A 26,898-nucleotide genomic window follows, 5' to 3' on the forward strand; every position below is an offset into this window, starting at 1 on the left:
CTGATTCGATGTTCTAGCCTAAATAAACTGATTCAGGTGTACTCTTGTTTCATTACTGTTCTATTAAGTAGAAAGAAAACATATAATATGAAGAGTGCTCTTCAAACTTTGTCAGATCTGAGTGGTATTTATACAGATCCTTCACTACATTCATCAAATGATGAATACAATGATGATGATGATGATGATGATGATGATGTCACTGATGAGAACAGTGATGATGATGAAAATACTGACTCATGTCACTCAAATGAAAAAGGTTTGAGGAAAAAAAGTGAATTTTCCAAACTCTTCTCATCTCTTACTGCAAGAGTGAGAGATTCAACAAAGCAAATGGATAAACCACATTGCAAGATGCAAAAAAGTGAAAAATATGAAAAATGTTTGAAACCCGAATGTTCATGCTCATTGCCAAAGAACAATTTTTACTTTCCACAATTTGTGAAGTACTTATTAGACTTCCATATGCCTCTTGTGCCACTATGGAGTGCATTAATCCTGAAATTGCATGATGAATGCAACAAACTGAATGGTCGCATTAGCAATGCTCTGGTGGAGTGTTGGTTTAAGAATGTCAAAACACATATTTTTGAGGGTGAGAAGCAACTTCCACCTGGTGCATTTGTTGAAACAATGAAACAGCATATACTTGCAGAGTCTCGTGCACTAATGTATAAAGAATGGGAAAATACTTCAAAGAAAAGTAAGTCTAAATCAAAGATGGATATAGAAACTACTGGAAAGAGTAACAACACCTCTGCAGGTAAAAAATATGTAAAACGTATTGAAAAATATGATCCCTTAGCTGAGGGAGATAATCAACCTAAAAAGCAGTGCTTGAACAGTGAGAAACCTCTTGTGAAAAAATCAACGGGTGATATCCCCGATGATGAAAATGCAGAGGAAAAATGGTCAAAAAGAAAAGGTAATGGCCCTTTTAATTACTTCAAGGGATTAAATATGAAGCGTTTTGCCAATGATATAAATGGTGATGGACCACCTTCAAAAAAGTGTTGTAAACGAAAGTCTAAACATATTGTTAAACAATCAAATGAAATCCTCAACTGTATAAGTGATATTGTACAGGAAAATAACGAGTGTACTATCCCTGTGGAAAGTGTTATTCCTTCTCATATAAACGAAGTAAATGATCAAGATATTGATTTAGGTGATCTATATACGCCGATAATTGCCGCCTTCACAACACCATTATTTGATGATGTTGAGATTGGAGTGGTTTGGAATGAAACCAAAGCTCTACTAAAAAATAAGGAATTTTGTGATAAAGTTCATTCCTTTGATAATTCACCAGATTGCTGGCTGGTTGGTGAAGACTTTGCTTGTCTGTATGAAACTGGTGAACGTGGAAACATAACCAGTAATTTGATTGATGAATGTGCAAAATTATTTTGTCGCATATTTACATCACAATTTAAAACTGCTCATGTGAATGTGGAGCTTTCCAATCTTATATTACAAAGTCCTGTTGAAACTCGTCGTTACCAAGGAAACCTTGATTATAAAATAAATTTATTGGAACTAAATGATTGTTCAATGGTCTTGCTTCCATTCAAGCCTTCTACAAACCATTACTGTTTATGTATTGCAGATGTGGTTCAGAAAAAATTCCACATGTATGATCCTCTTACCACAGTTGGTGAGACAACAATTGAAAAATACATGAATAACTTTCTGGATACCATGAAAATGCGCAATAATTACACTATGTACAAAATCAACATAGACAACTGGGAATGTGAGACTGATGGTGAGTATACCCATCAGAAAGATTGCTTCAACTGTGGTACTTTTGTAATATGGTACATACTACAGTTACTGAAAAGTAAACCATTACTTGATGATGACTTTGATCCATCAAATTTCCGGAAACAAATTTGTTGGTACCTTCGTGGATTACCAAACAAAATTGGCTATCAACTTGGTTGGTGCGATCCTCCATCACGGAAGAAATTTGGTTTTGGCCAATCTGATAGGCCTCGGGCTACAGATCATGATTTTGTATTCCTTTCATCAGGTCTCATTAAAAATCCTGCCTATTACCTTAACGATTGTATACAAGATGTACGTTGTACATCTAATCTGGTAGTAGCCGTGTTCACCAGTATGCAAACTGCAACATCACCATATTCTGAAAAAATAGTTGTTTATGCTCACGATTTTGAATATACCATGAGTGAGCCTCTGACATTGAATGAACAGACTCTTGATGCTGGGTTTGCAGCTATTGTAAGAGGGTTGGATTTGCATAATAGATATGTAACAAGATGGCGTAAACATCTCTATGTGAGGAGTTGCCATGCCAAAGATATGGTGAATAGCATAAATATGACCACCACACTTGCCCACACAGTAGGCATATTACATGCCCCTAATAAAACAGTATTTGTGTTACCAATTATGGAATTTGCTTGTAGATTCAAACAAGATCCACTTCCTCACTGGGTTTTACTAGTTATCAATATATCCAAACAGTCGTACGAATATTACGACCCATTACGTATATTTTTCACATCCGGAGAAAATAGTCTAGAAATAATGTTGCAAAATTTTATAACAAATTTGAATAAAGTACGCCCTAATAATGAGCAAATAGACTTTAATTATAAGGACTGGACAAACCAGACACCGAAAGATTTCCCAACCCAAAGGGATCTGGGTAATGGTGGTCACTTCATTTTAAGCTGTATGACTCGATGTCTAACAAGAGAATTCTTGATACCAATGAAAATTTCCGAATGTTTGCCATTTCAACTCCTAGCATGTTCAGATAATATGTTGGGACTATGTTTGTACTGTGGAACTCATAGTTCTCAGATTAGTGTTAGAAACGAAAATTCCACAATTAAGTGGCTACAATGTGACCTATGCCACCGATGGGTACATTATGATTGCATTCAATCTCCAAAAGATGCTTTTTCCCAAATGCAGGAAAAGTTATTGACATATAAGTGTAAATTATGTACCTTAACACCACCATTGATGGACACATTGGACACCAATGTGAAGCTCTTAGAATGTAGAGGTGACTTTGACTCAATTTATGCAAATTGTTTTGATGATTCAGAGGATGAATATTACCAAAAACCTGATTATGATCTTTCTGATGATGGTGATCCTGTGATATATACAGAATCTAATAAGATTATGGAAGTTGTAGAAAATGTTATTGCCACCAATAATCAACTAAATGATGATCAAGAAGATACTCAAGGTTCTGTTATAAGTAGTGATGGTTATCTCAATGAGGAGATTATAGAAACTTCTATAGATTTAGACGATTGATTATGTTGCACATTTTATCCTTTAACCAATATCCAATGCAACTTATTATAAAAATGTGAAGCTAACTCGAAGCAGTAATATCAAACTTGAAAAGTGTACTACAACACAAAGTACAGTGCACTCACTGCAGTGGAATACACCTACTGGGAATACCACTTTAAAAAAAATGCGCCTAATGCAGTACCTCCATGGTGGTGTGGAAAACTGCAGGATTACTGGTCATCAGTGATGTCATTAGCTGGGAATTACCTCCGTTACAAGAGTGCTCTTGGTTGATGAAACAGTCCTTAGAAATAAACTGCTGAGCTTGTTAGTAGGTAAGTAGTCATATTTCTTTTCACATAAATTACATTACAGATGCTTCTCAGCAGTGCTGCCAGAGTAACAAATTTTTTAAACCCCACATCAAGCTTGTTCAACTTACACAAAATTGTACAGCGTCCATGGAAAGAGGTAAGTGCAGGTAATGCAAAGGTTTTAGGTCGCTCAGTAAGGTTACAATCCATCTTTGGCAAAAATGTGAATAAACCACCTAAAAGTGCATGTTATTGGCTAACAAACAAAAACATAGTTTCCTTACCCCTCCATTCTCCTTATGAAAATTATTCACCAAATTGGCGTAATTATCAACACATGCAGGTAATAATAACGTCATCCCCTCACCCCCCCCCCCCCCTCAAACAAACATTTGAATTCGTTGAAAGCATCGCTAAAAATCGTTTGAAATTTTGTTTTTATAAGAAAAAAACAATCCCCCCCCCATACAGCTCCTCCCTTTCATAAAATTATTCACTGAATTGGCGTAATTATAAACATTAGTGCTTCGTGTATGTATTTTTTAACCTTTCAGTGCTTAATTTAAGAAATAGCAAAAAACTGTTCATCTCACTAAAATCTCCATTAAATTTACTTCATGAACCATATGCTCAATAATTTTTTTAGTCCTTATTTTAAATTACTACACAAGTGCTGTCAAATTCAAATTTAACATTTTGCTTTTTTTTTTTTTTTTTTGTATCATACTAACATTAAATCGAACCACAGATCAAATAACCACCCGGCCCAGCGATATTTTTGAATTTCCAATATTTGACTTTGATAGTACAATCACCTGAACTGGTCCAATACGACTGGTCACATTGTGTCATCCAATTGTGGTAGTGGCGTAATTACCTGCTATGGCTCAATTACCTTCACTTAACTCATGACTTGAAACCTCCTAAACCAAGTTTTTTATTTTAGTTTTTGAATTTTTGGAAATTTTAAAAGCAAAAACGAGCCATTTTAAAACTCTTGTCTCCAGTAATTTCATATCGCTTTTGGAAGTGCTAAAACCGAACTTTATACGTATCATGTAACTTTAGGTGAGGTGTACGTATGGGACTGGCACTTTTTTTTAATTTAGGTGATTAACACGAAATTCTCTAGTTCCCGATTAGATACACATTTCAGAAATAGCAATGAGATAAAATTTTCAAATATGCGAGGTAGTTTTTGTTTCATCATTCATTCTAATAAGGGGATATAAAAAATTTTCAAAGAAACGTGGTAAAAAAGAGGAATTTGAAAAGTGGGAAAAAATGGGAAATTACGAGTTCCAGAATGGAAATCTCCGTTTCTACGATATCCCAACATTAGTCGTTCATGGTATAAAAGAGAAAAAATTACCAATACCAATAGCCATGTCAGTTATTCTGTACGTCGTCATTTTAGGGCGACGCAAAATACATTAAATGCTCAGTTGAACACAAACGTATTTTTGCAAGTACTTTCAAATGTATCATTACAGTTGTTTATTGTTACAGAGAATTGAAACGCTACATGGATGCTTGAAAGATTTACACTTTGTTTTCGAGTTTGAGACCTTCGAAGAAGGGAGAGGAGTCGGAAGTGGTACCGTGTGGTTGCTGCTGAAAAATTACTTATCAATTTAATTCAACGCGTTTGAGGTTCGTAATGGTATATCATCTTTTTTTTTTGTTTCACGCAAAAAAGTATAATAAGCTACTTTTACAAATAGTATAATAATACGCTATACATGCATGTGGAATTCGACGCAAACGAGAATAACAATAGTATAGGTACCTATAGATAACATCACTGAAAAAATCGGCGAAGCAGGGTTACAAGGGTCAGCAAGGGTACCGTAAGAAGCAGCGAGGAGTTCGTTTTTTTCAGGTTTTGAAATTTTTTCAATTTTGGAATATTGTTTTTTTTTTACTTGATCGCGATTGTCTTAAAAACTGCATATAAAATGTCTTCGTTGCAGACGAATGCGTTATTTAAGTACCCACGTTATAACTTTGGGATCATCACATCAAACTAATAATATTTCAAGTTTTACTGATGGCTTTCATTGGGGACAAATTTCTACCTACAAGTTTCTTTTACGAGGATATTCTAAACACACCAAACAGCACACAGACCGTCATGAGGAAATTGATTGAATTAATCACGTAATTCATCACTTCAGTTTTATGAAGTTAAGTAGGTATCACACTTGAAATAAGACTTTTCGAAGTAAAATTTTCTAATCGTATTAAAAACAATACAAGTAGGTTTTCAGCAATTAGTCAATTTGATAGGGCGCGTATAGACATCAATCATTTAAATTCGTAGGGTAGTCCTAATATGTGTTTCAACATCATGAAATGAGAACGTGTAGACCTTGATGCCGGTTCCAGACTATGCGCGAATCACCACGAAAAAAACATGATTCGCGAATATATCGCGAACTGCGAATAGTGTGTAGATCACATTTCGCACCTGTTCGTGGTGATTCGCAATCATCACGAATCAGTTTTTTCACGTTTCGCGTTTCGCGCCCGATCTCTCGACTGGGCGGTTTTTAGACGAATCGTCAAAGGGATTCGCGATTCGTTGACGAATTTTCTAGTTCGTTCTTGTCAAATGTACATATATCGACGAAATACGAATAGTGTGTAGAGTGCAAATTCGAGGTGTTTCGTATTTCATCATTTTTATCGCGAATCCTTCACGAATCTCAAAATGCGAACCACGAAACGCGAACCGCGCATAGTCTGGAACCGGCATGAGAATAGTTATCTACGCAAAAAAAACAACATTCAAACGGCAGCCGACGAGTCCCGAATGTATGCGAAGACACTCGGATGAACGCAAGCTCACCTTACCCTACTTACATTAGGATTATTAGGTATCTACCTATACCTATACGCCATTATCAAAACTTTTGAAACGGTTTTTTTCTTTTCCGAAATTTCAATTTCAGCATTACGCAAATTTTCTTTCAGGTATTCAATCAAATTATTTGTGTTTTAATTCTCCTCGTTACAATTAGTAGGTATTTCAGGATAATTATTATTTTTTTTAATTTGTCAAATAATTTCGAAAAAACACGTGTTTCAGTTTAGATTTCTACTGTAGGTACCTACATCAGTATTTATTAAATTTTACATTAAGGAATGTAATAACATTCGCATTTCGGAAAATTAGAACGATACCTTCGTCATCGTAGGCTACAGGAATTTTAAATGAAGAATGAATTTTGTTTTTTTTACACCATATCGTCGTTTGGTGAAAATGACCTTTTTGACATGATGTGGGAATTTTTTGAAAATGTAACATAGCATGTCGTTTTCGATGAAACATGTTGTCGTTAAAAGGTATTTCATTTATTAATATCGATCACAATGCTTAAACAGGTTACGTAACAGCGAACATTTATCAATTCACTATTAAAATCGATAATGAAAATACGTGGAACCTAGATTTCGTTTTCCATCGACATATTAATAGAGCTAAGTAATTTATGTTGCTTCGACAAGCAACTTTTAGAAGTTAGGACGTATTTACTATGCACCTATACCTATGCAAATACCTACGAAAACGAATGGCGACCTGATTCGATTATGTACACGATTGAGCAACCTCAATAAACCAAAACCTACTTAGGAACTAAATTACGAAATATTAAGCAGGTAGACTCAAGTTTAATACGTACCACCAAATCACAGGAGAAACATCAATCCGTAACCATACGCGAAGGAACTTTTCCAAGCATCCAAAGTGCAGAAACACATTCACAATTTAACATTTATTGCACTAGACTATGACACTAAACGTTTACTTCACGAACAGAATGGCGACTGGCGACTGGCGAATGAGCTGAATGTTGAGAAGTTGAGACGTAGTATGTATAGGAGTATAGGTATTCTAGGAAACCAGCAGTTGTTATCTTATCTTTTTGGTGGCTTGGAGCGCGGGAGAAGGGATAACGGTACCTCTTTTCTTTGAAAACCTGCTCGAGACTATCTAGAGTAAAATAAAAGGTTCTTTTTGTACAATTCATTATTCATTCTATTCTGTCATCTGGTGTTCTATACTGAGTACAGATGGCAACTTGCGAGAGAATTACTTCCTTTTTACATACTGATATGTATACTAGGCCGGAAAGATTATTTTTTGAATTTCTTTTCCAAACACTTTTTGTATTCTAACCACAAATTTTCAAAACCTGAAGTCTTCCCTCTAGAAGTAAACTCAGTAAAATCCAAAATTCTGTTTTTAAAAGCTTCTACTCCAGCACATTCTATACCTAGTGCATTTTAAATCTTCTGAAATCCAAATTATCAAAAATAATTACATATACCAAAATCCGTCTAAAAAAAACATACTTTTACGACAATTTCATTTTTAAAAAAAAGTGTCCTTTTATAACAGAAAAGTTGAGAAAAATCTCACATTTTCAACGAATGATTGCGAAAACGTGTTTCTACATAATTATTTGCTTTTCGAAAAAAATGTATTTTCAAAAATTATCAAACGCCTCGCTTATTTTCCAGAAATTGCTGAAAAGTTCCATTTTTTTGCCAATGAAGTTCTGCTTTTTGCTGAAATTGTCGTTCTTGCTTTTTGCGAAAAAGTTTCCACCTTTTTTACATGTTTTTAGGTACTAATAAATTGGCCTTTTTGTAATTTTTCATTTAGGTAGGTATGGTATTGGAATAATTCGGAATGGCAACCACTCTGTTCCAACCGGTTCTCATCACATTAAGCAGCGCCTACTGTTGTATTACGAAATACCATTTCTAGGTTAAAATTGGGGAGGGGATGCGGTGACTAGTGAAAGCTGACGTCAATTACGTGACGTCTTGTCGAACCATCGAATTGCTATTTCGTTGCCCTGCTGAGTACATGAAGTTGCCAGTTACAGATGGGTTATATTTTGTGAATTGTGTTCGTGTGTTCAGTTTTCAGTATGTTACGCGAAACGCAATGTACATAAGACTATGTACAATTTTGTACATAAACCGTTCTTAAGGTAAGTGACAACATATTGTTGGATCGTGATTTTTAAAATCATTTACTTAATATTTACATACAAAATTAATGTGTTAATAATTATTTACATCATCGCCGCAATCATTGATTGAAGGAATATCTATATACGTGTCTACTGTCTACATACATAACATAAAAGAAATGACCGAAAACAAAAGAAATAAAAAACATGAGTGAAATCTGTGGAAAACCGAATAAGGGTAGTTGCTTGACTAGACATCAAAGTATACACTTCGTTCAACTTAGATTATAATGTTAAGGTGTTTTGCTGCCTTGCGGGTGATTTGTGGATAATAATTTTCGGGGTTCCATGACAATGGTTTTTAAAATTCAATTAATTCAACACAAAGCATTTTTTCCCTTCAAACAACAACCCTATCACGCTATCAGTTGTCTCGCTGATAGAAAAATTAACAAGTCGAACGAACTGTCTCCGACCATAGCCGAGCGTTTCCGAGGGTTTGCACCGAAAAAACATTACGAAATCGTCGAAATCTTGAAAATGTGTATCATACCAATAAACAATCTGCAAGGATGCGTAATTGAGGGTCTTGGTGGAATACCGGCGTTAGACAAAAATGACGATGTGAGAAAATCGATTTTTTGAAAGGGTTAACGTAACCGAGTGCCGAAGTTGAGTAACGGAAATGAAAGGTAACACTTCAAGCTTTGAAAAAAACGTAACCGCGAAGCTCTAAGTGAAGTATTGCCTAAGTCACATAGGTTTAAATCTTCAATCGATTTTTGTCTAACTCCCGTATTCCACCAAGACCTTCAATTGTGCTTGAAATACACGCAATATTGAAGATAAGAAATTTTTCTCCTTCAGAATTGAAATTAATGAAAAATCACTGCGCAAATTTTGCACTTGTCAAGTCTAACAAAATCAACAATAGATATTTATTTTTTGAATTTGTGTAAATGTTGACAGCTTTTGCTCTCGCTTCGTTCGGTGTTCGCGATTGCTTTTGAATTGAAAAATGTAACACCAGTGTTCAAAGGTGACGTTCTTTGAATAAGACAAAAAAAGTTGAGAGAAATATTATCCGGAAATGTTTTTACGTATGCATGTGAAAAAGTGGTGATTTTCGTTTGAAAAAAAATTCAAAACTGAATACTGCAGGACCATTGAGATGAATGGGGCAAAAGGGTCACTTTGCCCAGTTCGTATTTTCAAGAGGTCCCAGAAAAAGAAGACTCTGCGATGTAAGATCAACATTGTTTTTTTACATTTCGAAACCAAAATTTTCAGGAACTGTTGTGCTCGCTTTGGTCGGACTGGGTGGCCGTTCTTTTTCGAAATTTATAAAAAAACAGACCACACTTGAAAAATCATTGTTTTATAACCCATAAATACGAAATTAAAAAAAAAAAAAAAACTGAAAATTTTTGTATTTTTAATGTGAAGACACCTTGGGTCTTTCCATGCCAAATCGGCGAATTCTTGCACGAGGGGTCTTCGATTTTTTTCAAAATTAGTTCATGTGTAGAGGTCATCAAACGAAGACGAATGACGCAAACCAGACATTTTTTCGATTTTTTTTGACGGAGCTGTGGCGCTTGAAAGTTCTCCAAAATAGCTGAAAATGGAAAATTTCATTTGCAAATTTCTCCGGTTGTACGTGGTATAGAATTTTAAACTTTTTTTCAAAAAAATCTCAGTTTTAGTCCTTTTTATGTAGAATAGCATATCAAAAACTTGGAGGGGCATTTTTTTCATTTTCGAGAAAAAAAAATTACAAGTTTTATTTTTATGTCAAAAGTACCATCAGAAACCCAAAAAATGAAAATTTTTGCATTTTTGAAATATTTTATCAATGTGTTGACGAATCGAATATGTGAAAAAAATTCCCCTCCCCCGAATTTGTCAACGAATTGATGAAAAATGCCAATTTTTGTGCTATAATTTTATTTTAAGAGTGAAATATATTGAAAATAAAATGTCGCCGCCGTTGACAAATTGGGGTGAGGGGAATTTTTTTCACATAAAAGTGTTCAAAAAGGGGATTTAAAAAACGTCCAAAAAACAGATTTTCAAGAATTCGGCGGTTGAAAAAACAAATCTATGCTTCCAGTAGTTCCAGTCAAATACGTAAAATATTAATTCTGATCCAGCAGCCTCCAAAGCTCAATGCTAGTGGAAATGGCTCGCCTGATTGTGTCATACTCCAGACGTTGAAACGAACAGACGCCTTCAAGAGTAGCGAACTGCTCTTTCCAATTTGTGATTTCTTGGGTAGCTGCCGTAGTAAAGCTCTGTAATAAAGCAAAAATTTACAAAAGGAAATTTTTATAGAGTTGACTAAAAGGAAGAGCTCACATTCATGTACATATTTGTAATTAGGTATAAAATAAAGAAGACTGCAGTCAGCATACTTACAATAGCTTTCTTTGCCCTCACCATCATTTCGAGATACGCAATGGCCGTAGGTGCATTCCGCAAATCTTTGCGAAAAGCTTTCAGCACTTGCATAATGTCCTCTCCAGTTTCCTAGGGAAAAAAGTTTTTGAAAACATTTTAACGACGTATGACAAAAAAGTTAGGTAGCTTTATGATTTCCGGGCATTTTGAAACGGTGGCGCGTTTGATTTCAATTTTTTGATTTTTCGGCAAATGGAAAATTTAAAATCAATCGTTCACCAAAGTTTGAGAGAAGAGAAATTGACTTTTCACATCAAAAGTAATGTTGTTTTACTTTAAATTTTCCAAAAAATAAATCTCCAATGCATTTCAATCAAAACTGCCAGAAAGTTCCAACTTTTGATAAAATATCAGAAATTATCACATTTTTTGCAGGTAAAAAATGAACTTCTCACATGGAAAGTAATGTTACTTCATTTTTTGAGAGATTTATCGAGTGAGGGAATATGAGGTAAGAAGCCACGAATTTTATCTCTTAAAATTAATTTTCACACCTTCTGGGGAAATTTTAAAGTTGAAAATTGAGAAAATCGAATTTGTGGGCTGGGTGGTTACTTTTAGTGGTTATATAGCCATTCGCGCACATTAAAAAAAAATTACCTTTGCATACTTATATACAACAAATTTTAGGTTCTTGAACATTTTACAATATTTTGGTGAAAAAAATTAAACTTCTGAAAAAAAGGAAATTCCATCTTATGTGCTCAAAATTTAAAAATATCCTTACAAACACACAAAATATTTTTATTTTTAATGTAGAATGGTTCAAGGTATCGAGGTTAGCGCGAAATGACCCGTTCTTCGATGACCCCATCAATCCTTCGTATACCTGGCTAAAAAAAATGTCACTTCTAACTACTTTACATTTGAAATGAAATCGCCACTGAATTCAGTTATAAAAAATTGAACACTTACATCAGTACGGCCGGACAGCATCAGGAGGCGATGACGACATATTGCCAGCACAGCATTCGGGTGCTCACTCAGCAAGGTCACAAGGTGCAATGTATCAGCACACGAAAGCTGGCTAATGGCATTAATTAGCTCTGGTTCCTAAAAAAAAAAATCATATTTCATTACACGGCAAAAATTTGATAATTTTAGTACAAATCGGCAATTTTTGAAAATAAGAAATCAAGTACTTACAATACATACTTTTTTTTTCGAAAAATGAAATTTTTCAGATTGCATCTTATGATCTTAAGGCAAATTTAAGTGAAAAATACAGATTTTTCAACTTGAAAAAAGCTAGAATTTGTCAGTCAATAGAAAAGAAAAAGTATAATCATTTTTGACAAGAAACGAAGCTATTTGGAAATTTTGACAACCGGTGAGATTTTTTGCCATTTTTGGCAGAAACGTAGACACTTTGACTACGAAAATGTTGCATTGTAGACAGTTGAAAAACAACACCAAAAGTATAAAGTAGACCGATACTTTCTACTGACATTTTTTTTGCGTAAGTTAAGCAAAAATTGAATTTTTGAAATTTTTTCCAAATGTAACTTTGGTAATCAAAACTGTGGAAAAAGTAACCAAAATTTAGAAGAGCAGACAAAAATGCATCACATGTCAAAATTTCAAGTGCTAAAGTGCCTTTTTCGATTTTTGGTGAATTTTCAAAAATCAAATTTTGTCCAAAATGTGAGAAAAAAATCAAAATTTCACCAAATTGGCCTGGGAAGCTGAAATTTTGGATATACCCTATTTTCGACTTGCCAAATCGATTGGATACTGTTTCAACCCGTTTTGAGCACTTCTGGAGCCTCCAGCAGATGTTTGAAACTCGAAATTCTCACAAAATTTCATCAAAATGGAGATGGAAAGCTGAAATTTACTATGCACTCCAATTTTTTAACACCGTCTGAAGATGACTTCTGGTAGGTTCGAGCAATTTTGGAGCCTCCGCAATTTCATGGTATTTTTAGCAGAATTTAAATTTCCAAAATGTAGCTAGAACCTTCAAAACTACTTGAAACTACCATGCAGTCGACTTCATATTATTATTGTATTGAAATTAGTTTGCAGAGTAAATTTCGGCTTGCTATAACCTCATTTGATAAAATTTTGGGGAAATTTCAAGTTTCAAAGATGTACTGGAGGCTCCAGTAATTTTAAAAAAATTGGCGGAGGCTCCAAAACGACTTGAAATTCACCTGCAGTCGACATCGTAGCGTACTGAAATTAGTTTGAAGAATTAATTTCAGCTTTCCAACTCCATTTGATGAAATTTTGTGAGAATTTCGAGTTTCAAGAATCTGCTGGAGGCTCCAGAAGTGCTCAAAACGGGTTGAAACAGTTTCCAATCGATTTGGCATGTCGAAAATAGGGTATATCCAAAATTTCAGCTTCCCAGGCCAATTTGGTGAAATTTTGATTTTTTTCTCACATTTTGGCCAAAATTTGATTTTTGAAAATTCACCAAAAATCGAAAAAGGCACTTTAGCACTTGAAATTTTGACATGTGATGAATTTTTGCCTGCTCTTTCGATCTACCTTTGTACGGTTTAAAAAAATTTATGCTAGCCCTATGTTGGAACGCAAAATCTTCGATTTCGGCTGACCTGTCAATCAAAATGGCCGCCATTTTGTAAGTAGGGTCACTTTTTCTTTTGAAGACAACAGCCAGAAATGTTCCTTAGGACTACCCCTTTAAGAAAAAAGTTGTCCCGGAGGATCGGCAGGGGGGTGCAAGTGATCCTTATGCGGGCCCCCAGACTATTATGAAATTTTTAAAAAAAGCAACAGACCCGAGCGAAGCGAGGAAAAATGTTTGCTAAAATTCATGTTAAAGAGAGAGTGAAAATATGTAGTATATTTTTTGTTTCAACATGGGGCCCGTTGGTGCTTCAGGGCCCCTGGTGATCGCTAGTCAACATCATAGGCCAGTCCACCACAGGCACCTACATATGTACCTTGTCAGTGATCAGAAATTCGAAGTTTGAAGAAAATTCATCAATTTTTGAAAATTTGGAAGACATAATTGTAGTGATTTATTGATTCCCACCTCCAAGTCGGACACTGATCCAAAAAATAATCAAGATTTTATTCCCATTTTTTGAAAGTCTATTATAGGTTATGTCCTCAAGCTTTCAAATGTGAACGGAACACCGATTAGGTAATCGGGGTTTTCCAAGTTTTTTCAAGTCTGTCATAATGTCAGAAAACCAGCGATACGTATATTGTAGTGAAATTTTCATTTGGTCCTAAAAATTTTGGACAGACTTTCGGTGCGGCGCAAGAAACATACCATAATATACTCGTAGATACATACAAGGTGTCTAACAAGTTCTACCAAAGTCCTACTTTTTCTCATTCATAATTAGCGAATTACATTAAATGGCTGCGATGAAACTTACAAGCGATTCTTCTTGAAAGGATCGTAAAGTTACCGCCATTGCGTCGATCACCCATTTCCTGCGTTCATTGCGGAGGAACCGATAGTCCAGTGCGCTATGAAAAAGTATTTTTAGAATCCTGAAGCGTTGAGGATTCGTGTACAGATGCACCGCGGAAGTTATGTATGAAAAAACCTGAAACGTAATAGGTAGATAGGTATAATTATGCAATCTTAGTATGAAAAGGAAATTATTTATGTAAAACGGATTGAAAATCAAAGATTGCTTGTGGTTTCTATTTGTTGGTGAGGGGGACGGGAGTGCATATAAAAATTTATAGGCGCATAACGTAAGAGATGCACTTGTGAAAGTTGGGAAAAGTTAAAGGTTTTTGAAAGAAAGGCAATGACTTCAGTTTTTTCAACTCGGCTCTTAAAAACTAGAACTTTTCGTTTTTAATAAAAATGTAAAGATGAAACTCTGTATATATAGGTACAAATAATATTCAGCAATTTTTGTGGGAAAAAACTATCTACGCCTGATGACTGCAATTCAAAGAGGGGCGTGCGGCACGGGTTAATGTGCGCTGATTGACCTTCAAATTTGTATTTATTATTTTGTCATGGAATTGCTCCGAACTAGGCGTGGGAGAGGGAGGGGGTGTGGGTATCAAAACAAAGTTCTGACTTTTTTTAAAGAGCATCCCTATGGTAGGTGTATCTATGTACATGGTATGGAAACGAAAAAAAATGTCCCAACTGCAGCAGATGAGTTTGTGTCTTTCGTAACTAATAGGATTTTTAAAAACATGACATAAGTATCGTATATGTACCTATGTATATTGTATATTGTATGCACTTTAGTGTGTAGTATGCACATGTACTTTCCCTCCACATCACCAGTTGCATTTAGTTTGGAATTATTTTTTCTTTACCTATACACTGATATCTTGTCGCATTTTTTTCAAGCTGTGATGTGAAATGTATATTTTGGCGGTGACATGGAGTATAATTTCTTAGCGTAGGTACCTACCTACATCTCTAATTGAAGTTTTTGTTGATGATGTCAGACGAATTTTTTCATTATTATACTTATAAAGTCGAGCTTATTTTATATTGGGTGAGTGCAATTCCTGACCCGCAGTTCAAATGTACAGGATTTGCAGATGGAGTGTTTTGTTTGTCACACTTTGAATTACATACATCGGTATTGAATATACCTACTGATTTATGTGTATTACTGATGAAAAAGTAAAATAATGGGTAAGAGCAGAGGGTAAATACTTGAAAAAACTTGAACAAACCTTTTCATAACATAAGGATTTAAAACGAGAAGTTGCGCTGTCTTGATGGTGCCCTGACGTTGTCTCGTAGCTGTCCAAATCTGCTCCTAAATTTGATAAATTATAATTAGTATGACAGACTTGCGTAAAGTGTGGCAAAAATATGGTGTAATTAGATATGTGATTTTAGTGAATGATTACTACGCACCCCAATTACGAAATACCATCAATAAGTCATCAAACTCCACCATCCTCCCTTCCAAAATGGAGAAGGCGGTATGTATCGCATTAGCCGAGCTGTCTGACAGAGACATCAGGTGTAGGAGGTAAGATTTGAATTTTTTATCGTGTACATGGCGGAGCTGCAATCAAAAAGTATACAATCAAGAATCTTACAGTTATATGTAGATATCGGGGAAATTCATTTACGTTGCGCGGCTCTTGCTAGTTTAAATTTTCAATATTTTTTAAAAGTAACTTTTAGTTTTTTTGTTCAAATGTCACGTCGTGAACAATGGCGAATCAGTTCCGACGTTGGACAAGGTTGGTCCTTGCGGGTACAAGGTCCCGGTGACAAAATTTTAAAAAGGCAATGCAAAAAACGGGCAAAAATGACTTTTGTGTTTAAAATGCCTATCTAATGCGTATATTGGTATACTTATGTGCTTACATCAAAACCGTTTTCCAAGAGCCATTTCACGTGTGCTGCAGTGTAACCATTCGGCAAATCATCTCTTTTTTCTAGTGTGGCTGTTGAATTAGAAAATAAAATAGATGAGATTTTCCTTGAGACACGTCAACGTTTACTCGTATTATCATTACCTGACGAGAAAAACCTGCCGATTTTGGTTGGTTGGAAAAAATCATTTCCAGCAGTTTTTGTCGCCGCAATAACAATACTTGAAGGAAGGTAGACGCAAAGGCCGTATCTGAAAAATTGAAATATTTTTCTAGGAAAAGTAACAATGGCATAATATTGTATATATCGTTAATTTGCAGAAGTGCGGTGACTGGGTCATTGCCCTCCCTCACGTCGAATTTGGTAATCTCAGGGGTACATATTGATTCAAGTCGACTTGACACCATATAGGTCGATACTTTTCAGTATACCTAATGCATGCCGATTACTCGAAAAACATACTCCCAAGTTACTTTTACTGAAAAATTGTCGATATTTTTCTTCAATTTTTTCACCTTAATTAGCTCGAAGAAACGTATAACGGTTCCCAAGTGTGTTTGAATAAGTTTTCTTACAGGAAGATCGAAAACACTGCGTCTCCACGCTATCGCTAATTATTGTTCAAAACTATAAACGTTGGTAGGTATAGGTAACTCCTTGATGCACTGGACCAGATGCTAGCTTAAGTGCAATACGCACTTGGAGGTGCCCTCTGTTTGATAAGTGGGTCATCAAAAAATTTTCATAAATACAGCTTTTTTTGAATTTTTTTTATTTTTTGTTCAAGTTGGGAGCTATCGGCACCACCTTTTTTTTTAAAGATAGGGGAAAAATAAAAGATAAGGAATTATTTTCTCATACAACCAACCATCCGAAATAACAACTTTGGGGTGGAAGGTGCAGAGTTCCAACTATATGTAAAATAATGTAAGTTACACCCTTAGGCGCATACCGGTAATAAGTATGTTTTAGAAAGTGTAAAGTAGACGTGTTTTTGAAACAAATTAAAAAAAAATAAAATAAATGAAATTGAACAAGGTGAGAAGCAGGATGAAATGTATAATGAGTTAACCAAAGAAAAATGAATTTTGCATTGTTTTCGTTTTAATGCTGTTTATAAATAATTTTATTTCGTGTTGCCTTCAATTTTTCAATTCTACTGGTCCAAAATTCTGAAGTAAACTCAAGTAAGTAATAAGTTTTTTCAGAAATTGAAACTATATTTTTGGAATCATAAAGTACCTGAGCACTGAAAATAGAAAGAGATTTGTTTTCCATACCCTGTTCTATGTTGATTTCCTCTTGACTCGGAACTGTGATAGTCCCCATTCCTTAGTAAAATTTAACCAGTTTTACTGATTTGAGTGACAAAATCCAAAAGAAAATGTCTCCTCTGCAGATAAAATTTTTTACACATGGATTTGTGTTCTGCTGAGGTACCTACATAAGTTGATTAAATGTTAAGATTCAGGATTCCACATTTGAAAAAAAAAATTGAGAAAATGCCACCGAGTATAATTTTTGAAATTATGATATAATTTTAGTAAGTCTCTGATTTTCTCAAAATTCTGACGTAATATCAGAAGTCGACTGGTTTTTCAAAACTTCCATATGTAGGTATATACAGGTAAGTAAACCTCGTACTGATTTCTCAGTTTTCACTTTTCTTCCAAGTTGTTGAAAGTTTTCGTAATGTCAGAAGCTCAACGTTATAGGTAATTACAATTACTACTTATAGGTATGTTTTTCAAGAAATAATGAACGATGCGAGTAAAATTTGTTACTATACCTACGAGTGCCATTTTTCGTTATGTAAAAACAAGGCGAAACGAACGATCAAAATGACGCATTTCCACGACAGACTTACCTAATTTTGTGCACAGATCAGAAAAATATATGTAAAGCCGAAGAAAAAATAAATAAACATTATTGAAAAACGACAAAAATATATACCTATAGTTTCTTCACGATAAAAAAAAATTAAATTGTGTCGAGTTTTTCTAAAAACTGATAGAAAATTTAAAAAATAATAATCGCTCTCTGTAAGCAGGAAAGTATACTCCAACAGACATTTTTTGAACTTTTTCATTCCCTCTATAGAAACGTACTTGTCAGCACAGAATTTCCCAACTTTCGAAAAAATAATAAGGGATAAAAAATCTAATGAAAGATGTCTCGTATGTAAACAAAACAAACGGGTTAAAAATTATAGCCGCAAATAGTATAATAAAATTCGACTCCACAAATTTCATTGAATATCTACACCTCAGAAAACGAAACCGCTAACTGCACAGCAATCACGCTCTTTCATTTCGCAGGGTAGTACAATTTTGTTTATTTCGATCATCTATATGAGTACTTTCATTTTTGATATTACTTGATTGATTTTGTTGAACATAAATTCAGCTGTAGTTAAAATACGCTGTCCTGTGGGGAAACAAGTCGTCGTGATTCAACATTAAATTTTCGTAGCGTGGGTATGGGTATATATAGGTCTTGGTGTTTCATTCGTTTGAAATATGTACGTACGTATATAGATACGAGGGTGCAGCGCGTGTGAAGAAAACGGTGGTATCTAATTAGTTAAAAAATACTGACCTCTCTACTGTATACTTCTGAGTTATCTTACGTAGAAGTGGTGAAATTAAATTAGCTCCGTACCTGTCTACTCCTTGTATTATGTTCATTTTGATGTCTTCTCAGAATAGTCCAAATAATTTAATTAAAAACTTTCGGCGTGAGTTCTTGGCCTATATCTATGCTCTAACAACCGATAACAATTCAATCCGTGTATTTAAACAAACTAGAACTACGTTAGATTTTTTCATAAATGCAGAAAAGCGTTTTCATTGATGAGGGATCGTAGTTGACAGTAAAGTAAACAAAGTAAGTTTTGGGGATTTATTATGTACATTACAGCAATATTCCTCGAACAAGTGGTATTCCCCCCACCATTATTTAAAGTGATGAAAAACCGTTAAAAAACATAAGGAAACATTGAACATTAGGTATTCTAATTTATATAATCTGAAAATTGCTAGTTGGTTATAAAAAGTTCACAATTCTTTGAATGATGAGGTGAAAGTTTCTTATAAAGACTTACTCAAGTTAAAAAATCTCAGTATTTCTCGTTATAGTTAGAAGATAATTTTGTATTGAATTGCCTAATTCATAATTTATTAGGTATGTTTAAAATTTCCTTGCTGTATCGCAATTTTTTTTATTTTAATTTTTTTTTTTTTTAAATTTGTTTTCTTGCGAATCTGTAAAATGGTTTTTAATAATAATTAATTCTGTGAAAGGAAAGTGCTGGAATTTTGAATTTGAAGAAGTATTTTAATATTCATTGCTTCTGGTGTATGAACGAATGACGTCGAAAGATGTCCAGACAAGATATTGTGTGCAAATTAGTGATACGCATGACGTGTATGAAATCTTCGCGACTGCCAAAAAAATTTATTAGGTATAAAATTCTTGAGCTAAGTGTCGCAGTATTACTCAAGTTGACTACTCTCTAAATTTGAAGCAGTCAAATTTCACTGCTTAGCAGTCAAGACATTTTGCCTTTTTAAAAGCAGTAGTTTTTTACTGCAAAACAGTGAAAAATGTACTGAATTGGTCAGTCAAAACGATTTTTTTACTGACCAATTCTGTAGATTTTCTACTGTTTTGCAGTAAAAAACTACTGCTTCTAAAAAGGCAAAATGTCGTGACTGCTAAGCAGTGAAATTTCACTGTTTCAAATTGAGAGAGTAATTTTTAAAACAAACAATGTTAAATACTTAGATATTTACATAATTGAATAATCCTGTAATAACTTGAGCAGCGGTGTATTCTGCAATGCCCAAAGGAAAGAACAGAAGGAAGGAAAGAAAACAAAAGGAAAATGAACAGTTGTTAAAAATCTTCGTAATTTGATTTAAATTTGCTTAGAATAATTAGCTACGTAATTTGCGTTTGTGCGCGTAATTATTTCTGCATCAAGATGCGATATATCTACAATAAGCGCGCCGCTAAATGTGATCGGGTTGAGACGGAGTGATTGATAGGTATTTTATTAACCGAATTATTCCAATAAGCGAAAAATTAAAAAAAGACGATTTATTGAAATTGTATAGTACTGTATCTACATACATAAAAAGGTGGAAAATTTTTGGCGAAAAGCAAGAATGACAATTTTAGCAAAAAGCAGAACTTTTTTGGCAAAAAAATGGTACTTTTCTGCAATTTCTGGAAAATAAGCGAGGCTTAAGCAAAAATGTGGCAATTTTGGGAATTATTGGCAAAGAAATTACACTCTTTTGTAATTTTTTTCAAAAAAGTGAGAATTTTTTGCATTTTTTGGGGATTTTGAGTAAAAAAAAAAGCTAAAAAGACGGACTTTTTTTTGGCAAAATGTAAGACCTTTGAACAATTTTCGGAATAAAGTAGGTCTTGTTGGAACTTTTTGCAAAAAGTCAAGAATTTTGACAATTTCAGCAAAAAAAAAGACTTTTTTTGGAAATCATTGTCAGGAAATTACTTTTTCGCAATTTCCGTTGAGAATGGAAGATTTTTTTCAATTTTTCGGTTAAAAACGAGAATTTTTGTTTGATTGTAAGTTTTTTTTTACAAAAAGTATTCATATTATTTCATTGATTGTTGAAAACTTTCCCATTCCATTAACCGACTTTATTTACCTTCAATTACCACAATAAGCGAAATTATTTCAATATAAAAAGATGCAGCCGTTCCGTTCCAACAACTTTCCATTCTATTAAGCGAATTATTCCATCTAAGCGCAATGATAATAAGCGGCGATTACTGTATTTTTTATTTCAGAGAAAAGGCTGCTTTTTAAATTATTAGCTGCAATTTCTTTGATGAAAGATGGCCGTTACTCAGCGAACTTGAAAAAGTTTGTCAATGAGAAGAGAAGATTTTAAAATGTAGTCTTGTATCATCAATTATGAGATATTACGTATATGTTATTCATTGTTTTTATTCATCTATTTTTTAACAAATATAATTCACTATAGGTAGGGTGTTATGAATTTATGAGTACCTATATGAGAAACGCCCTAATAGGAACCGCTAGTCAGGTAGTTTAAATTAAATTATCTATATACTTACCATACCTGCATGTAGTGCTATGGTGTTTTTTGGATTGCGTGGAATATTAGATACTTAAGATAGCTGTTATTACATAATCGATTAGAAATTACCTATCATAAAAATGATGTTCTTTCCAAAAAAATAGATACTTTCAAAAAGTGTGCCAAGTACATGTATAGCAAATAGCAATACATGAACAAAATATAGGAAATGAATGAATTTTGGTTTTTGGCTTATTTTTTCATTTAATTTGAAAATCGATACAGATACATTAATAATTCTGATGCGATAACATTTCAGCAATATTTAATGATACCTAGAAGACTCTTGCTGTGTTTGGAGGTCATTTGCATGCAGTTCGTAAACAATGGTCACACATTCGGTCCAGAGATGAATATTTCAGAGTGTCGGTGATATACTGAAAGCGGAGAATTGTAGGTAAGTATGAGAAAAAACGTATCGCGTTTTCGCGTTTATTTAAAACGTTCTTATAATGTAGATACGTAACTACACTTGTACTGATGCATTTTTTTTAATAACAATTATATTCATAGGTAGGTACATACATGAAATTGTGATAATGATTTTTTTCACGTATTGGTTGAAGTTTGATCTTAAATTAGATAACAAGACTGCTCCAGTCGAGTGTCTCCGAATAGGTATAGATGAACTGGCCAAAACTGAGTATTTATTTCATTTATTCAATTTAATTTTTCCACCTCAAATGTACTAGTAAGTTAATGAATTTAATGTGTATAATAAACGATTAGTATATACATATTTACTACGATGGTCTTTCAGTAACCAATTTTGAGACTTGTACCTACATACTTTTTGCTTAATTTCTCGACTGTGCATGTATCTGTAGATAAACGTTTATACGTAATAGGTAGAAATAATAAATGTGAAATATTTTCTGCGACTGCAATTGATTGAAAACAAAAACTAAAGTGAAGCGTTGATCACCGCCGCTCAGTGCGGTCCATCAACCAAGCAACACAAGACTAGGTATGTCAGATTTTTCGATCCTAGCTGCTTCGTATTTGAAAGTGAAATTAGTGTACTTACGCGCGGTGACGTTGTGTGAGGAGAGTTGAAGGGAAGGGATGAATACTACTGCATTCAATGGACTCACAAACCTGTGAAAACACTGATTGGTTTTAAAAATGGAATGGGAAGAACTGTCACTAGGGTCTGGTGTGGCTCATTGAAAGCAGTTGAAAATGGCGCACAGGTATTCTCCACAGGTAAACTATACGTACATACCTACCTACAATATAAATACGGAATGAAAGCAGGTGTCGGTTGTTTTGGTAGTCGTCTGCGTTATCGCGTGTTTTTGCATTTGTAGAGTATGGGAGGTGTGTTCTCCATCATCCCTGGAGCGTGTATCACAAAAGAAGACTTGTGGTACTATAGGTATGTATAGACGAAACGAAACCTCAAAACGAGTCACCTAATACTCAAATTACTCGTATACTAGAAGTAACTTTTAGGTTTTTCTTGAAAATCACGGTTACTAAAGTTACTTCAAAGAAAGGATTTTTCTCAAAAATTAATTGTTCAACACTAGCTCGCTTACAAAATTTGCGTAAAGTCTCGTCTATTTGCCGAAAAGTCTGCTTCCTTCCCAAAAATGGATGAACATTGTTGTAAAAAAAAAAACGCACTGTAAGTCGTGCTAAAAATTAGTGAAAAATTCGTGCATTTTCCAAAGTAGATAATTTTGAAACAATGCGGCTATTTGCGGGAAATTACAAAAACTCTCGTTCAGGTAAGTACTTATAACATATACTTTATTGCTAAAAAGTGTCGATTTTTTTAATCAAAAATAGCGAAAAATGTGCATTATAACCAAATATCAGAAATTCTGCCATGGTGATTTGAAATGGTTGCTACAGAAAATTCCAAAAACATGACAACTGATGGCTATTTTGCCAAGACCTTGCGAAATAATGTAACATTTAGTCAATAATTGTCAAAAAATCACGTTTTTTGCTGCAATTGCCAAAAATAGAATTAAAATTGAAATGTTTTATTTTATAACTTTTATTTTTTACATAGAATTCAAATGCAATTTTTTTTGTCGAATTTAAGAGTAATTTAATTACAATTAGGACTAGTAAGTATAAATATAACTTTTTAAATTGTTAATTACTTTTTCGAAACTTTTTTGTTATAAATGTTGGCTGTTGCGGCTCTTTGTTTTGGCTTGTCAAATTTTGCCATATGCTGTCGGAAAATTTGCTTCACTGGCCCTGAACAACAGATTGAGAAAAGAGATTAGAATCCCTAAATTTGTATGACAATTGACATAGACATGTATGTATGTTTTTTACGCCGCCGGGCCAAATTTTCAAAAAAAATAGACTTTTACGCATGCAAAAAATTGTGTTATGGTAATGCTATTACGTAAGATATTGAACTGAAGAAACACAATCAACGAAATTATTTAATTTCAGTGTGGCAACCATCAACCAAACGAAATAACGAAACATCCGCAAGTTGAAGTAGAAGGAATCCGGATGGTATGATAATAAAAATTCCCACTAGTATTTTTCGTGCGCAATACTACTCCCATCCCATTTCGCCCCCACTTAAATTACGGATTGGCGCTAAGCAGGGAAATGGCGGTGACTATTTCTCACGGCCAGCGAATGAAATTGAACGTAAGGAATTATTCATAGAAGTAGTCTGATTTGGCGAATGACTTTCCGTCTCCATTAAATTAATGTCATCTAACAAGGTGGCAGTAGTTTCGTAAATCTTGCTACCGTAATATTCGCAATTCTTATTACGTGAGATCGTTGTTCCAGTGCCAGTGCTACTCATCTTGGTCGAGGCAGTTTTACAAGAATTTATAGTTCGTTCGTTGGTAGCAGTGTCGCTACTGGAAGTACCATCGCTGTCGTCTGCGTCTTTGTAATGAAAGTCATACACAGCCAAAAGTAATTGGTATCGGCACTCTTTAGGAGGCTGCAGCTGCGGCGCTGCTGCTACCACTGTTTAGCGCTTCATTCACGTTGTTCATCGTCTCTACCGATGCGGTATGGTTTTCTACGTTCCATCCTAACATGACATCTGCCAAAATAAAATTCTTTTTAGAACTACAATTTCTGGATTTGTACTCCATTTTTTATTCAACTGTTAATCAAAATTAATTTCATATGCATTCCTAATCAAAATCGATTTTATTCGCATTCATTTTTTAGAATAACATTCAAATATCCTCCATCCGATTGGATAATTTCGTTCGGAAATGACAACATCATACATGCAGTTTCATAACGAGTAGGTAAATATGTACATTCAATTGCACCGCTCAAAAATATGCTAGACAAAGAGTACCTACTTTTGAAACAGAGAACATTTTTTTTTTCAACAAATAAAAAGAAACCCCCATATCCATATTAAATTATCAACTATACAGGCTATGTGCTCACCTTGATGCGTTTTCTTCACAGCAACAACGACACAGGGACGAACACGTCCGCTGGAAATGGTGTTATGTTCATCGTCGACAATTAAACATCCGGTTTTCTCTTTATAATCATCGTAATCGGATATTAATCTATTATAAAGGGAAACACTCAGCACAGAACAAGCACTTATGAAGTACGAAAAAGTAGGACGTAAAAGATGCTCTGCAACAGGTTAAGAAGAAATGACATTATAGTACAATTAAGACACACCTATATCGATACAATGAATCATTCGATAGAATGTACTTTAGAAAATGCAAATTACCGGTAATGGTTTTCGTTAAATATGTAAAATCTCCAAAGTACTTTTATCATTTTGTTGCCAAATATCGGAAAAAATATCGGTATTGCGGATCGGTAGTTGGCGTAATTCACATAACGTGGTAGGCACATGAAATTCAATAACAACCTGACAAACGAATCGATTCAATTAATTTATACACTTCATGAATTCTTCAATTCCTATTTACGATCGCTTACTTTCAAAACACGGGAGTAATTGTACAACGTAACAACGCCTTTTTTCGAAAACCTAACAAATACATCGGAAAGCGAACTAGTACCAAAGGAAACTCGATCATTTATAAGGTAATGGCCGGCGCTGTAGCGTAATTCACTGAGAGCGGTGCATTTTGGGTGTATTCACCTCTAACGAAAGGACATGTGGGAGCATGTCTTTCATGTTCAGACCTATAAACCCATTATACATCCGTATTAATACGTTCATAATCAAAAATATATATTTCACAAACGAAAATTTTACCAAGGTTCGTCAGTCGGTTCCCAGCAGACCAAACATACAACGCAAGTGAAACACATAGCACGATCGTCACCAATCGTGTTCCGTTGATGGTAAAACCCCTCTTGAGCCATTTGATCGGGAAGAGCCCATCTACGGTAGATCATTATCAGTTAGGTATTACGATAAATTCTGAGAAATTAAGTCATCTCAAACACGTCATACTTGTAATCCATATGAGGCCATTTGGTAAACGTTTCTCTTCTGTTGGCTTCACTGAACATCAAGGCTCTATTAGTATTAGAATTATTAAAAGTAGATGGAAACAAGCAATTCAATCTTTCGTTTATAGCACTGGCAATGGATAAAGCTGGTATATAACGGTTCTGGCGTTTCAACTCCGTAGCCATCGTACCGGCAAACCCACTTCAACGAATTGTGAGTAGATTTCAGCGGAACAGTATTCCGCTAAAAAGAAATCATAATCATTAGATCTATCATTATTAAACAACAATTCATCCAAGATGACTTACTTTTTCAGCTTTTACACCATCGCTAGCAAAATTCTCACTTTCAGCTATTTGCACTTTGAGTTTGTTGGTCAAATCTACTACACTTTCGGCCGCAGGCAATTCGACTTGTTTCAAAGCTTGGTAAATGAGTAAAGCCTACAATCAACATTATTTTGTTACAGTTTCATATCTACTCCACATCGTAAATCTACTCCAATGGAATCAAATATTATTACCTCAAATAATGGCAGTTCAACTTCAACGATGTCATACGGTTTTGAATAACCGGCTGTAGAATGGTACTTATCGAATAGAAGAATACCATTATAATCACTTCGTATTCTCAAAGTAACTACATTTGTTAAAACAAGCTTGTTGTGAGCGTTACCGTTAAGGTATATGACATCCAAAAGCAAATCTTTACCGGATTCTGAAATAAAACAAATACCAATAATTCACCTTTCGACAGTACTTACACCTGTACCTCCAACAGTACATCATTCATTATTCATTCATAATAATTATAATGTCAACAGGCAGAAACGCAGAATTGTTTCTCTCGTCTATCCTTTTTTTTGGCAAAGTTTTTTTTTCTCAAATTCTCATATTCTCAGAAAAATTCCAACACCTGGCAACATGGCCTCGAACGTTGATATCGGCGCCAGTCTGCACCTCCTCTTCTAAGCCCAGCTACGCCACGCCACTCAATGTCCTTGAATTTTGAC

The 26,898-nt window shown here is 34.4% G+C and overlaps 1 protein-coding gene and 3 long non-coding RNA genes across 6 annotated transcripts; 1 reads left to right on the top strand and 3 right to left on the bottom strand.

Annotated features, from left to right (window-relative positions):
* Positions 1-8,393: 8,393 nt before the first annotated feature.
* LOC135847087 (uncharacterized) lies at positions 8,394-22,220 on the top strand. Its single transcript, XR_010559087.1, has 3 exons — positions 8,394-8,605; positions 21,741-21,878; positions 21,995-22,220. It is a non-coding gene; the product is annotated as an uncharacterized LOC135847087 (long non-coding RNA).
* LOC135845255 (uncharacterized) lies at positions 11,006-15,769 on the bottom strand. The gene is made up of 4 exons (XR_010558718.1): positions 15,689-15,769; positions 14,407-14,580; positions 11,963-12,100; positions 11,006-11,116 (listed from the first exon to the last, which is right to left on the bottom strand). It is a non-coding gene; the product is annotated as an uncharacterized LOC135845255 (long non-coding RNA).
* LOC135845312 (uncharacterized) lies at positions 16,338-19,331 on the bottom strand. The gene is made up of 3 exons (XR_010558729.1): positions 19,008-19,331; positions 16,490-16,596; positions 16,338-16,417 (listed from the first exon to the last, which is right to left on the bottom strand). It is a non-coding gene; the product is annotated as an uncharacterized LOC135845312 (long non-coding RNA).
* A 1,253-nt stretch (positions 22,221-23,473) lies between the features above and the next one.
* Positions 23,474-26,802, bottom strand: LOC135846687 (baculoviral IAP repeat-containing protein 6-like). Of its 3 annotated transcripts, XM_065366041.1 has the most exons (9): positions 26,410-26,802; positions 26,195-26,329; positions 25,887-26,129; positions 25,686-25,814; positions 25,403-25,612; positions 25,188-25,331; positions 24,884-25,084; positions 24,239-24,521; positions 23,474-23,698 (listed from the first exon to the last, which is right to left on the bottom strand). In XM_065366041.1, exons 3-5 carry the CDS (start codon positions 26,069-26,071, stop codon positions 25,504-25,506), a joined length of 423 nt encoding a protein of 140 aa, XP_065222113.1. In that variant the 5' UTR covers positions 26,072-26,129; positions 26,195-26,329; positions 26,410-26,802; the 3' UTR covers positions 23,474-23,698; positions 24,239-24,521; positions 24,884-25,084; positions 25,188-25,331; positions 25,403-25,503. The 3 variants fall into 3 exon arrangements, with proteins under 3 accessions (XP_065222113.1, XP_065222190.1, XP_065222029.1); XM_065366118.1 differs by having other exon boundaries at positions 23,474-24,521; positions 25,887-26,087; XM_065365957.1 differs by having other exon boundaries at positions 23,474-24,521.
* Positions 26,803-26,898: the final 96 nt, after the last annotated feature.

The sequence above is a fragment of the Planococcus citri genome, chromosome 1 (assembly GCF_950023065.1).
Source record: "Planococcus citri chromosome 1, ihPlaCitr1.1, whole genome shotgun sequence".
Classification (NCBI taxonomy): Eukaryota; Metazoa; Arthropoda; class Insecta; order Hemiptera; family Pseudococcidae; genus Planococcus; species Planococcus citri.

Bases quoted from the DNA above. Each gene is read 5' to 3' on its own strand.
- LOC135846687 (XM_065366118.1), bottom strand. From the start codon at position 26,071: ATGGCTACGGAGTTGAAACGCCAGAACCGTTATATACCAGCTTTATCC. The intron at 25,815-25,886 runs GTATGACGTGTT...GATCTACCGTAG, and splicing joins TGGCCTCATATGGATTACAA to ATGGGCTCTTCCCGATCAAA. The intron at 25,613-25,685 runs GTAAAATTTTCG...ATGGGTTTATAG, and splicing joins GAACCGACTGACGAACCTTG to GTCTGAACATGAAAGACATG.